Below are 12643 nucleotides of genomic sequence, written 5' to 3' on the forward strand. Positions count from 1 at the left end.
AAATCAGCCAAAGTAGGGGACCACCGACAGGCTAGGGGTTGATGTCGAATGCAAGACAGTCACTGTCACTTGACCATTGGCGGCGTTCAATGGGCAAGTGGAAGCCGAACATGGAAGGCGGCTGGGTGCATGTGGGGCCTTGACCAAAACCTGACCTCCACCAGCACGACTACGGACTACGGAGTACCCAGCCAGCTCCCCAGCCAAGTTCCCAGTAATTCTGGTACGGAGTAAGAAGTCCGAGGCGCTTGGGACCAGCCCAGCCCCAGCCCCAGCCCCAGCCCCTGCCCCAGCCCATTAAACATTGAAGAGCCCCCCACCGGCGGGCGGGTGGACTCTTGACCAGACTCGAACCAGACTGGACTCATCCCTTTCAATCGAATGCCATCATTGATCCATATTTGAGACACGATGGGCCTCTCTTGTTGCCGCCACTCCGAACTACTGAGACCTGGCCATGTTTCAACTCTCTGGAACCGGCGTCTCCATTGCTCCCGTGTCTTCCCCCGAATTGCTGCACCTGACCGACTTTCCCGTGTCCCACAGATGCCTGGGCCGGTTTCCAAGTGGATTCGTGTCATCAACTTGTCCCTCAGCCAAGCAGCCAGACACCTCGTTGTCGACAAACTCGTGCTGTGGCATCCGATGCCTGGGTCCCTGACAGCTTGTCGAGAAAGCTGCGGATGATGGGAAACGAGCGCACAAGCAACCCGCCTCCTTTTTCTGTCGCAGCAGCAGTGTCAGCCTCGTTTCCACGTCCCATCTTTCCCCGTAGCCACCGTCAGCCCAGGCCGATTGATCCATGCGTCTACACAACGGATTTGTGTAAAACAGTCACCTTCCGAGGCCGACTCCTCTATCAGAACGGAACCTGAAATTACCAAGACAAGACTCGTCGGTGTTTTACGTCGACAAAACGGCCCTCGCAAACCCGCCAGCTCTTGCACACCTTGACACCGGTTGGATTTTTGTTGGATTTTTGACATATAGTGGACCTGCAGTTCTTGCTTGACTCGGCAGGAGGCCCCCCCCCCCCCCCTTTTTTTTTTTTTTTCGTCTTACTTCCTCTCTGTTTTCCTCCAGGATTCATCATGGCGCTGCCGCGAGAGTCGATTCTCTTGCCGATTATAAAGTGCTCAATATGTTGCAACCAAGTAGAGATTTCGATGATGGGAGATCACGTTTGTAGTGGCAAACCAGCAGAGCGTACGTTCGACAGCCGTAGATGCTATGTACCGAGTCGTCAGCTGACAATGTACTGCCGCCAGTATCACCACCACTTGACGCAAGCGATGACTTTGAGAGTCTTCTCGGCAAACGAGACTACCCTTTGCATGGCCCAACGCGGCCAGCGACCGGCTCGGCAGGTTGGCTTCCTCCGCCCTGCCCTCGACTCGTTTCTCAACGACTAATCATTGCCAAACAGATCACAGCTACCTCCAGAGCGGCCAATTGACACCTGTGAGCCAACCCAGTGAATCTCGAAATGGATCCCCAGTATACCCTGCAAGGAATGCGAGTCCGAGAGTGACGGGGGAGGCTTCTGAGCCTAGGCTGGCTCAGGAACCGACCTGGGATGCACCGAAACCGAAATCAGCGGCGCTACCCAACAGGTCCGCCGGCCACCACCTTCATGGCGGTGACACGGAAACAGACCCGCTGGAAAAGCCGGCCAGTAACGAGCCTTTGACGAACAGGCCAGGTAGCACATGTCCGGGCCTTTTTCATTCCCAGCGGCGTCCTTCCGATTCGAATGCTCGACTCCAACGCACAGCTTCACCCAAGCACTCGGCTCGCCCGTCCCACCAGCAAGATACTCGACGATTGCCTTCAGGCGATGGGAATCAAGATTTCGCAGCGCCGAGGAACGCAAGTTCGGGTTCCCTCGGCTGCCCCGAGTCATTTTCCTCGCCACCGCCGAGGACAGCCCACCCAACCTCTGCTTCCGAATACCTCCCTGGCCCTTCAGGAGCTGGTAACGGCATTGGACATTCGCGGAAAAATTCCAAGGGTCCTGACACGTCGCGACGCCCCCCTCCTCGTACGAGCTTGCTTCTTCGAAGCAAATGCAAGGGCACGGGATCCGTTGATTTGGCTGCCGAGTTTGGAGCGGCCAATCCATATCACGTCTCGTCCGATTCTGCATCATCTGGGTACTCTGACTTTAGCATGTCAAGCCAGACCACGTCTCGGACAAGCCCTTCAAGATCCCAAACCCACGACAGCAACCACGGCGGGGAAAGGGAAGGCGCTCGCCCATCGGCGGCCAAGTCGAAACCCAAGCACCTGCGCATAGACGCGGCGGCGGCAGCTCCTCCTCGATTCGCTCACCAAATGGTCGAATCTCCCTTCAGCGCCTCTCCTCAGGATCATCTAGGCGCGTCCGCAAGAAGCCGTCGCGATGCAAAGTCGAGTGGTGGGCGCAGCTCTTCTCCCAGGTACCCAGAGGCATCCCCTGCTGGACACGAGCACGCCGTGGAGCGCCAGGGGTCACGCGACGCACTACCTGCTCCCACCCGCGGCGACTGCAAGGCCTGTGGGATCGCCATCACGGGGAAGAGCATATCTTCAGCGGATGGGAGGCTCAGCGGCAAGTATCACAAGGCGTGCTTTGTTTGCAGCACCTGCCACGAGCCGTTTTCTTCGTCCGTCTTTTACGTGCTCGAGGACAGACCTTACTGCGAGCACCATTACCACAAGCTCAACAACAGCATCTGCGGCAGCTGCAATCGCGGCATCGAGGGACAGTTTGCCGAGGACGAGACGCAGGTCAAGCATCACGTGGGATGCTTCCGCTGCCTGGACTGTCGCGTGTCGCTGACAGACGGCTACTTCGAGGTGGGCGGGAGCGCCTACTGCGAGCGAGACGCTTGGAAACGAATCCAGTCTCCGCGACATGCCGAGCAGGAGACCCATGATCAAAATCGTCATCCAACACCAGCTCGCGGCGGGAGCGGCCCTCGCGTTCCGAACGGCCTCTCTGCGCGACCGGGGCCACGACCTGGACAGGGCGTACGACCTTGTCCTCCGCCGGCAAATGGCCTTCCCAGTGGAGGACGCATGACTGGGGGCGCGCATCCGCGGTTCCGAATGAACAAGCGCATGACGCGTCTAGGCAACATTAACAGTTGAATGAACAGGCGCGTGGCTTGTATAGGCAACATTAACAGTTGAATGAACAAAGCGCATGGCGCGTATAGGCAGCATCAACGGTTGAATGAACAAACCAGAGCAATCAACCCCCCTGAAGGGGCATGCTAATTTCTTATCATCACTACTAATGCACATGATCATGGACCTAAACTCCTTCTTTTTACCTTTTCTTCGTTGCTCGACGAAGGGGCGGTGACGGACCCCTCAAATCGCCAGAACTTGCATAGTGTTGTTTTGTCATTGCTTACTGCTCTACTAATCACTTTTTTCTGGGCCTGCTTTTCCATCGTTCTTGTATACCCCTTTCAGCCAAGTACGGTTGCTGTTTGTATTGTACAAGGTGTTTTGGTTATTTAGGTTTTTTTCGCATTTCTCGCATGGCGCCGGAAGCTTGAAGCAGCGTCGTCGGGTCAAGCGCAGGAATGGCGGCACGTCACGGGCAGTCGGAGGAATCAAGGATCAGTGCAATACCAGTCCGTAGTGCTCCGTACGTGCGCGGGACGCTTGGCATGTACAGTAATTCATGTAACTGGTAAATGGGACATGACTCTCCGGGACTAACGTTCGCTTCTCTCCGCCGCGATAGTCTCGTCGTATAGCGCAAACGCCGAGCCGAGTCTCGGCAGCACGGTTGTGGCTTCTCGTCCTACGGGGTAGGGGCAACAGGATCACGGTCTACCGGCCGGGCATACCTGGGCGAAATGGGGGGGCATGTTGCGAAGAGACAAGGTCGCCGACGAGGTCCCGCCGCGAAGAATCGGCAGCGACTGCCCGGACGTGGAATGGAGTTGAGGGAGTCTTGGTGATGGGGCCGCCGATGGTGGAAAGTTGCTTGGCTGCTTAAGCGGGCGGAGTCGTCGGGCTCATACCGTGCAAGGAGTACGTGAGTGCGAGCGAGGGCAACACGACTGGAGTCTGGGGTCGATAATAAAGTGTCTGGTCTGCAGGTCCCGGGACCAGACGTCAACGGGACGGACGGTGTACCAAGCACGTATCCAGACATCGATTGATCCAACCAGTCAGTCGACCTAAGCAAGGCCGCGTTGTATTTATCCAGTCGCCTGGTGTGCTGCCCACGAATGGGATGCAGATGCTGATGCTGATGCTGATGCAGCAATCTTGCACTGTTTGACTGGCCGCTCCATCCTACCACCCGGACAGATCATTCTTCTGTTCGTCCCGACAGGAGGTGATGCGTCGCAAGTGTGGAAGGATACTGGATGGCTGCGTGCGTATTCGTCGGCTCCCAAGCCGCATGTGCTCCTAAAGGAGCTGTCGATCTTGATTCAGAAAGTGCTGGGCGCGCAGCTGCTTCTCCTGGTAAGCTGCATAAGGATCTGCAGTCGCTGGACTCCACAACTCGGTGCATACATGTAATGTAACTAATCGTACATACCAAATATTACCATTCATGCAGTAAGCGTCTGGTACTCCGTACTTGCTACCGCGCAGTACGGAGTAGTGGGATGGCTGGTATGTACGGAGCACGGGGTAGCCAACTGGAGTTGAGGAAATCAAAGGGCCTGGTGTCAATCGGCCTTTGTCGCTTTCCCCAGGTCCCCTTTCAGCCGGTCTGGTACTCCGTTGCGAGAAGGCTGATGCCCCGGGGGAAGGCCGAACGGAACTATGTACCATCCAGACTGCGAGAGAAAGGGGCGGCAGGGCAGAAAGTAACCTTCCCTGGTGGTGGTTCAAACTTCACGTCATGCACGAGTCACACAATCAGGCCAACCCGATCAGCGGTCCCACATCGAGCGTCACGATGCCATCCGGCCTTGTCCAGGCTCAAGCTGTTCATGTCCTGACGCCTGGCGAAGAACGGCGAAGAGAGACATCAGCATCGAGCGCCATCCTTCCACGCTTGATGGTTGCGGAGAATTCCCCGAGGCGAAGCGAAACAAGGAACAGGCGCACCTCGCAGTGTGCACCCGCACCATTCATGCATGCAAAGCTCCGCAACGACGGCCCCCCGACCACGGACACCAAGTCAACAGCTCGCTCCGGGCACATTTCGTTGAGGAATCAGGGGAAAAGCAAAGGGAAAGCAGCTCTTCTCCCTCGCACTGTTGTTGCACAAGATTTCCCCATCGCCAAGACGAGGCAGCGCATCAAGTGCCGCAAGGTAAGGGGCCATCTCCACGGCAAGTATGGAGTTGCGTCGTCTCCGTACGAAAGCCAAGGTTCGTTCGTCAGCGTCGGTCGGCTGTTGCAGGGCCTTGGCCTATTCTTTAGCGTTGGCCAAACGCATGGACGAGGTTGTGAAGGTGCGGGGGCCTGAATGGGCAGCGTCTGGTGGCTCCCAACTCGGCAGGACATGACGAGAGAAGCCTTCGCGGGCCAATTGCGTGCGAATCGTTGCAACCTCGTGGCCGACGAGTTTGGAAGCTGGTCATGCGATGCGGGACGATGACCACGTCCATATGCATGCATGCTAATGTCCCTCCTTCTTTCTCCGGCAAAGCAGGAAACGCAGAGCTTGCTTGAAACCATGTTCCCCCTCGCGGCGTCGTCGGGAGAAGCATGATGGGCAGTTGCAAGTAAAAAGACGTGCGCGACGAAGCGCAAAGGGAGACGACAGTGAGATTATTTCGGCGGGGAAAGGGCCAACTGACTGGATGGATGCATACGAGCGGTGTCTGGGTTTCGTACAGCCGTGCTTCATCTCAGGCGATATGATATGCAGGTTGCCACACCCCTATTATTTTAGGATTTTATGATTTTGCTCCTCCCCATGGCTCGCTATGGACGCTGACTGGCTAGTTTATTGACTGACCCACGTAAATAATGCCTGGCATGGATGGGCTGACGACGACTTGGCGCAACGATTGGCCGCAGCGCCAAGACGGGCCAGCTCGCACTGTACGGAGTATTCCACCAAGTACTCCGTACACACCCCCTCTTGTGCGATACCAGGCCCCGGCTTCCCATTCCCGAGTGGCTGATTCATGTGGTTGCTGGTCTTGTTGGTGTCTGGTACCTGTCAGGGCGGTGGTGGCGGTGGTGGCGGTGGTGGCGGTGGTGGCGGTGGAGGGGACAAGTGGTAACGGCGGCCACTATCCGTACCCAGAGGTACGCAGGACTCGACAGAAATAACGCGAAATGGCTACTTCGTGTCCCTACAGCGATATACTTGGCTATTGCAGGCTGTGAAGATATACTAGGTAGCTAGCGTTCGTATTCTTTCTAGTAAGCTGTGCGCATGGTGAAGCATCTTATCACTCTTTTTCCCATGACAAAGTCGTCAAGGCCCACCCCCCCCTGGGCTAATTTGCCTCTGCCGTCTACGCTGGTCGCGCGTGCAACGGCCCAGCTTGGCCCGGTGTGATGTGATTCGCCACTATCCCGTGGCCGTTGATCGCGTTTCAGCTTTTTTCCTAACCGACTAGTGCCCGCTGGTGACACAGTCCACGCACTGTGTACTCGTCACCACGGCTCTCCTGATAATCCCCAAGCTCGGATCAACGGACCAGACACTTGCGAGAGAGAGCACGTCGTCGTCTTTCTGTTTTCTGAAATACTGGTTTTCCCTTCTGCCTGCTGCATTTCTCTCATTTCGAACACCCTGGCGAGTTTGGTCCTTTTCTGTGCCCGCATCCTCATTCCTTTCGGTTATCACTTGATTCTCGGGGGGTTTCCTCTCCTCGGCCCACCGACATTTAAAAAAACAAAAAAAAAAAAAAGGGAAAAAAAAAGAAACAACCTTGATCTTCTGCTTCGATTCGGCCCCCAAGTGTTTAGAGATAAGCGGCGCCACCTCAAATCAAGTATCACGACATCCGGTTCGGTAGCACGATTAGCAAGCTGTCGACCCCCCCCCTCCCCCCAACCTATGGTGACCGGCCCAGTTTGATTTTTTCTTTCGCAACCACTTCGTGCACTCACCCTTGTCTCTCGCTTTCGAATGCGCACCTGAACCCCATCCAAGACGTCTTCGGGACTCGGCAAAGCTATCGCGGACGCAAGATAGCCCTGTGTCCTCTGGTTCTGGCTCCCCACGACAACTCCGGCCCTGACAGAAGCCTAGACTCAATCCCGTTTCAGAGCAAGGCTTCTTTTTGAGGCAACGGGCAAGATGCTCCACCCTCATGCAAGACGAACCCTAATTTCTCGACCGCGGCCCAGGTCGCTACTGATAATAATACTGGCCGTAGTCACCACCTACTCCTTGGTCCTGAATGGATCTACTCACAGACTGCATATCGTCCCCTTCAACAAGGCACAACAACTCTCAAGCGCATCCACTGGCCAGCAAAAAGAGCTTCTGCCAGGGGAAAATGGGGGTGCGTCCGACACCGATCCTGGGCATCATCATGACGAGCCTACTGGCACGCGAGCCGACTGGCAAATTGATGTCGAGGACTTGGTCTCTTGGCACGATCCTGACGATCATGAGACGCAGGATGATGTTCTGCCCGGACACGAAACAGACGGCACACCTAGAGAGCCAGGCGATGTAGCGAGACTACAGCATGAAAAAGATTTGCGGAAGATGTGGCGATATGCTTACAAAACTACTGCCGAGTAAGTTCAGCCACTTTCTCAACTCTTTTCCCCCTTCTCCTCCCCCATCCCCTCTTTTTTCTTTCCCCCCTGGAATCATGTCAACCAAGAAAAAAAAAAGCCATTACTCCTAAGCGGACGGAACGCTGATTCATCTTCGGCAAAGTCTCGCAAATTCGAACCTGATTTATGGCAATACTCTTAAGCAGCTAGTTTTCAAAGATGACCGAACCGACGAACAAAAGAAACAGCTTCGGGAAGAACCTTCTACCAAGCTGGACCTGAGTGACGACCAACCTGTGAGGTTTAATCCTTACCCCGACTACAACGGTGAAGACTGGAACAACGCCGGGCATGCTCCGTATGTACCTTGTAAGGGGCCAACTGGCGGATTGGTTGAAGATGCGCTTGTGTTCCGTGGCCGTCCCGCAAGATGGCCGCAGCCCAAGTTTGGATCGTACCATCTTTTTGGACTGGACCCCAATCTGTGCTGGGAGCGGGATACTCGACTTGGTCAATATGGTCTCCATGAAGTTAAGAAAGAGGTTGAAGGCTCACTGCAAACCGTTAACTGGGACACCGTTAACTGGGGTGAACTGCAGAGGCACTGCCTTGAGCAGAATGCTGCCCGCTTCGATATGAGAATGGACAAGAAGAACCCATACCTAAACATCTACGCCGAAACAGCCCGGCCAGCTGGGCCTGATTCGAACTCGAAAGTGAAGAGGCGCTCAGCTGGCGTCAGGCGAGGAGAGGCCGGCATCAAGGAACCTCGAACTGCCGTTTTGCTGCGTTCCTATACCGGCATGACGTACAGCGACAATGACCGACAGATCATTCGCGCCCTCATCAGCGAACTCGGCCTCAAAACCGGCGGACAGTACGAGGTGTTCCTCCTGGTACATTCCAAAAATCAGAGCCTTCCCATTTTCGACGATCAGGAGCTGTACCAGTCAGTTCTGAAGGACAATGTGCCCGCAGAGTTGCACGGCATCACCGTGCTGTGGAACGACCAGCAGGTCTGGGATCTCTACCCGGCACTAACCGACGAATCCGCCAAAACGGTCCATAGCGCCCAGTGGTTGTCTGTTCAAAAGTTCAGTCAAGACCATCCTCAGTTTGACTACCTCTGGAACTGGGAGATGGATTTTCGCTACACCGGTCATCACTACGATTTGCTCGAGCGGCTTTCCACCTTTGCCAAACGGCAGCCTCGCAAGTATCTCTGGGAGCGAAACGGGCGCCACTACATTCCGGAATACCATGGCGATTATGACACGACCTTCCGTGAAGACGTCGCTAAGCGGCACGGCAACGATACGGTTTGGGGCCCGCCGGTGTTGCCGTTCATCAACCCTGTAGGTCCCAAGCCCCCAGTGGCGTCACATGAGGACGATGATTACGAGTGGGGGGTCGGCGAAGAAGCCGACTTCATCACAGTCGGCCCCATTTTCGATCCCGTCGACAGCCAGTGGATCATCTCGTCGCATGTGTGGGGTTACGGCGACGAAAATCACAATCCCAAGGACGTGCCTCGACGCACAACAATTGTGACGCAGTCACGCATCTCGAAGCGTTTGCTGGACGTGATGCACGTGGAGAATTCGCGTGGGAATCACGTCGCCTCGGAGATGACGGCACAGACGGTGGCCCTCCTGCATGGCCTGAAGATTGTCTTTGCGCCACATCCGGTCTTCATGGACCGGGACTGGAAGGGCGGCTTTCTCAACAATTGGTTCAACCCAGGAGCTCACGGCGAGTCTGGCGGGCGAGGATCGCCAATGGGTTGGGGCAGGGAGCGACGCTTTCAAGGCGTCACCTGGTACTACCGCGCCGAGCCCCCTAATCGACTCTACAACAACTGGATGGGCTGGAGTGACAGCGGCATGGGAGGACCAGAATGGGAGAAGCAACACGGACGCCCTTGTCTTCCTTCCGTCATGCTTCACCCAATCAAGAACTCGGTTCCGACAAAGGCCGACCACAAAACAAGCTTCGATCTCATGTTTGGTTGATTTGACGCTGGCCACTGGCCCCTATCTCGTTTCCATCCTTGTCAAAGCAGCATCTCTGCGACTTGTGGGATCTTTTGGTTTTGCCTTGACCGCCAAGGAATTACGTTTCACGGTTTCGTCCTTCTTCTCTTCACGCCTGCACCCTTGTACTTGCCTTCCCAAAAGCCAATTTTTTGGTCCCGTCTCGGATACCCCTCTACGTATTCTTTATTAGAACCTGTTTCACTCTTGCCATCAACCACCCACCTTTGACGAGACTTAGTTGTTTTGGTCACAGAGAATGCTGGGGTCAACGCCCACAGCCGCATTCCGCCACAGGATTCTGCTCATTTTTCGTTTGTTGCGTCTCGAGTTTCACACATGGCGTTGTACCACTTTCTTCAGACTCGTTCAGGCTTCTATCAGACCTGGTAGAGGGGGCCTGCATTTGCTTGTTCAGGTTACGTACTGGATGAGTGATGGATGGTTTTTTTTTTTTTATAACGGCAGAAGCAGCACGAAGCCGGCGTTGATTGATTAGACCACTGTCGCATTGCGCTTTTCTCCTCCTTCCCTTTTGTTTTCTGGTTTTATTTCACACGACTTGCCATGTCCTGGCGCTGCTGTTGCGCGCGACAGCTGAGGCTGTGATGGCGACGCTCTGGATGGGCTTACCCTGTATATTTCTTCTTCTTTTTTTTTGTTCTTTTTTTCCCTTTTTCCCCCCTTTTTTTTCTCTCTTGTTTGCGGCTGGAGAGGTCCCTGAGAAGCTTGATGGGCGTTTGCAACCCCGAATGACGGTGTTGACAAAACAATGCATGTAATGTAAATGAGTGAAAATTCAAGTGGGCGTCTTCACCTGCCGTGTTGCCGTGATCTGTAGGAGTTGGCATGCGCTGCGAAGGCCAACGAGCTGGATGCTTGGTACATACATACATACATACTGTGGAGAGGGTTGAGGCCCACAACTGCCTTCCAAGACTAAGGGACTCCAGCACTCTAAAGCTACATGTACGGGGGCCGATCCATTGCTCGCTCTCGTCAACCCAACCTCCAGGCAATTCGCGCGCGCTGTGCTTGTTCGTGCGAGCGCAATGCCGCGCTTGTCAGTAGGAGGAGCATGTGTCCGCCTCCCACAGTAAGCCCTCCTCAACCCCGAAACCAAAGCACCAGCAGCTTCCCCCCCCACGGCCTCCCCAATCCAACCTCAGCTTTGCGTTTGCCGTCGCGAAAGAAAGACGCGCCCCCAGGGTCACGTCAGTTTGTACTGAGCCTCTTCTCGAACAGACCCCTGCCGCGCGGCGCTTCCTTCTGCCCAAGCGATCGTCCGGCTCGCAGACGCCTGGCCCGCAGGCATCTCAGTTCCAGTCAACCCCTCGGTTCGGGTCGTCCTCGGCGCCGCGGCCCGCGCAAGGGAGGGCGCAGGGCGTGGAGGACGTCGACGAGGACTCTGCGGGGGAGTCGCGGTCCGACCCGGCGACCGCAGACGAGGACGAGCCGGCGACGCAGCTGCAGCAGCACGTGGTCGACGACACCATAGAGGCAGGGTCCGCGGGGGACGAGTCGCAGCACAGCCGGGGCTGGTGCGTCAGACCGCCAGCCCTGGCGGGGGATGACATAGAGGCTGTTTCCGAAGGCGAGCCGGCCGCGGAGGAGGCCGGGAGGAGCTGCTGCCCGCCGGACGGGAGGGGGGCGAAGCGCAGAAGGGTGCTGTCCATCTCGCCGGACTCGAGTTGCAGCGCGGGGGGGGGGGACGACGGCCGCGCGCGGGGGGGCCCGGCGAGCAAGCGCGACGACTTGTGGGCGCCAGCAGAGGAGGACGGGCTCTCCGCCGCGGCGGATCCGTCGTCGTTGTCGTCGTCGTCGCCGGCGGCGGCCGCGCCGAGCAGCTGGCCCGGCGACTCGCCCCTGCTGTCCAAGCAGCATCAGCCGGTGTTTGTCCCCGCGCCGCGCTTCAAGCCAGCCGAGGAGGCGGACGAGGCCGTGCCGGACATGCCGCCGCTGGCGTTTTCCCCTCCGCCCCGCGGAAGCGCCAAGTACCTGCCCGGCGGCCTGGCCGCCCACCTCCAAGGCTGGCTGTCCGAAGTCCGCGGCTGGGAGGACGACGGCCGGCGGCGGGGGGGTGCCGCCAGCGTCGCTGTCGAGGAGGTCAGCCCCGGCCGACACATGTACCTGGTGGGGGGCAGGGGGGTCGAGTCCCGCGAGGCCGGGAGCTACGTGCTGGCAGGGGAGGGCGGCAAGTTGCCGGGCCTGGCGGGGAGAGCAGCGGTGACGGCGGGCAGCGTGGTGCTGCTGGGAGAGCCGGTCTGGGAGGTGGATTTGGAGGGCAGGCGATGGACCGTGGCGTGCAACTGGAGCGTCGTGTCGTGACGGCGCGGCTTGACGGAGCGGCTATCAAGATACATTGGATGGGTTTGGATCTGTGCGTGTTGACGTGAAAAGGCGAGCGACGACAGCCCTCTACAACCCTCTACAACCCTCAACAACCCTCAACAACCCCCAGCAACCCTCAACAACCCTCTTTTGAGACACTCTGAGCTAGCGTTGGAGCAGGTTTGTGGCCGTCACTTCAGCGACGAGAAGATCAAGGAGGAGGCCTGCCTCGACGGCGGCCATCATCAACGGCGGCATCAACGGCGGCATCAACGGCGGCATCAACGGCGGCATCAACGGCGGCATCATCACGAAACGCAACCTTGAACCTCCTGTCTGGTATGTGCCACCTGGTGGCTGGGGTAGGCTGCACACTCCCGCCTGTCAGCACGTGCAAGCAGCTGGGCGCCTGGGTCCTCCTACTTTCCGCCTTGAGGCACTCATGAGCTTTATTCCTTGAGGACTGGAAAAAGCCACACGTCTTGGTGCCTCTCTGGACAGCCCCTCGTCCGTGTCTGATATTCACCCCGAAATGGCCGTTCCAACTTGGCTTCAGGTGTTCTAAGCCCATCGGCATCCTCGGCATCTCTGCCGGCCGATTACCGCCGAGCAACTATGGCCAT

At 57.0% G+C, this 12643-nt stretch overlaps 3 protein-coding genes across 3 annotated transcripts; all 3 read left to right on the forward strand.

Moving 5' to 3' along the window:
- Window positions 1–1166: 1166 nt before the first annotated feature.
- On the forward strand, window positions 1167–3132 carry UV8b_00291 (uncharacterized protein; the record flags this gene model as incomplete). The annotated part of the gene is made up of 3 exons (XM_043137789.1): window positions 1167–1206; window positions 1269–1367; window positions 1427–3132. The coding sequence occupies 3 exons, from the start codon at window positions 1167–1169 to the stop codon at window positions 3130–3132; spliced, it is 1845 nt and encodes a 614-aa protein (XP_042993723.1).
- Window positions 3133–7225: 4093 nt separating this feature from the next.
- Window positions 7226–9668, forward strand: UV8b_00292 (uncharacterized protein; the record flags this gene model as incomplete). The annotated part of the gene is made up of 2 exons (XM_043137790.1): window positions 7226–7674; window positions 7820–9668. 2 exons carry the CDS (start codon window positions 7226–7228, stop codon window positions 9666–9668), a joined length of 2298 nt encoding a protein of 765 aa, XP_042993724.1.
- A 1099-nt stretch (window positions 9669–10767) lies between these two features.
- Window positions 10768–12017, forward strand: UV8b_00293 (uncharacterized protein; the record flags this gene model as incomplete). Its single annotated transcript, XM_043137791.1, has 2 exons — window positions 10768–10785; window positions 10935–12017. 2 exons carry the CDS (start codon window positions 10768–10770, stop codon window positions 12015–12017), a joined length of 1101 nt encoding a protein of 366 aa, XP_042993725.1.
- Window positions 12018–12643: the final 626 nt, after the last annotated feature.

This window comes from Ustilaginoidea virens, chromosome 1 (genome assembly GCF_000687475.1).
Source record: "Ustilaginoidea virens chromosome 1, complete sequence".
Lineage (NCBI taxonomy): Eukaryota > Fungi > Ascomycota > Sordariomycetes > Hypocreales > Clavicipitaceae > Ustilaginoidea > Ustilaginoidea virens.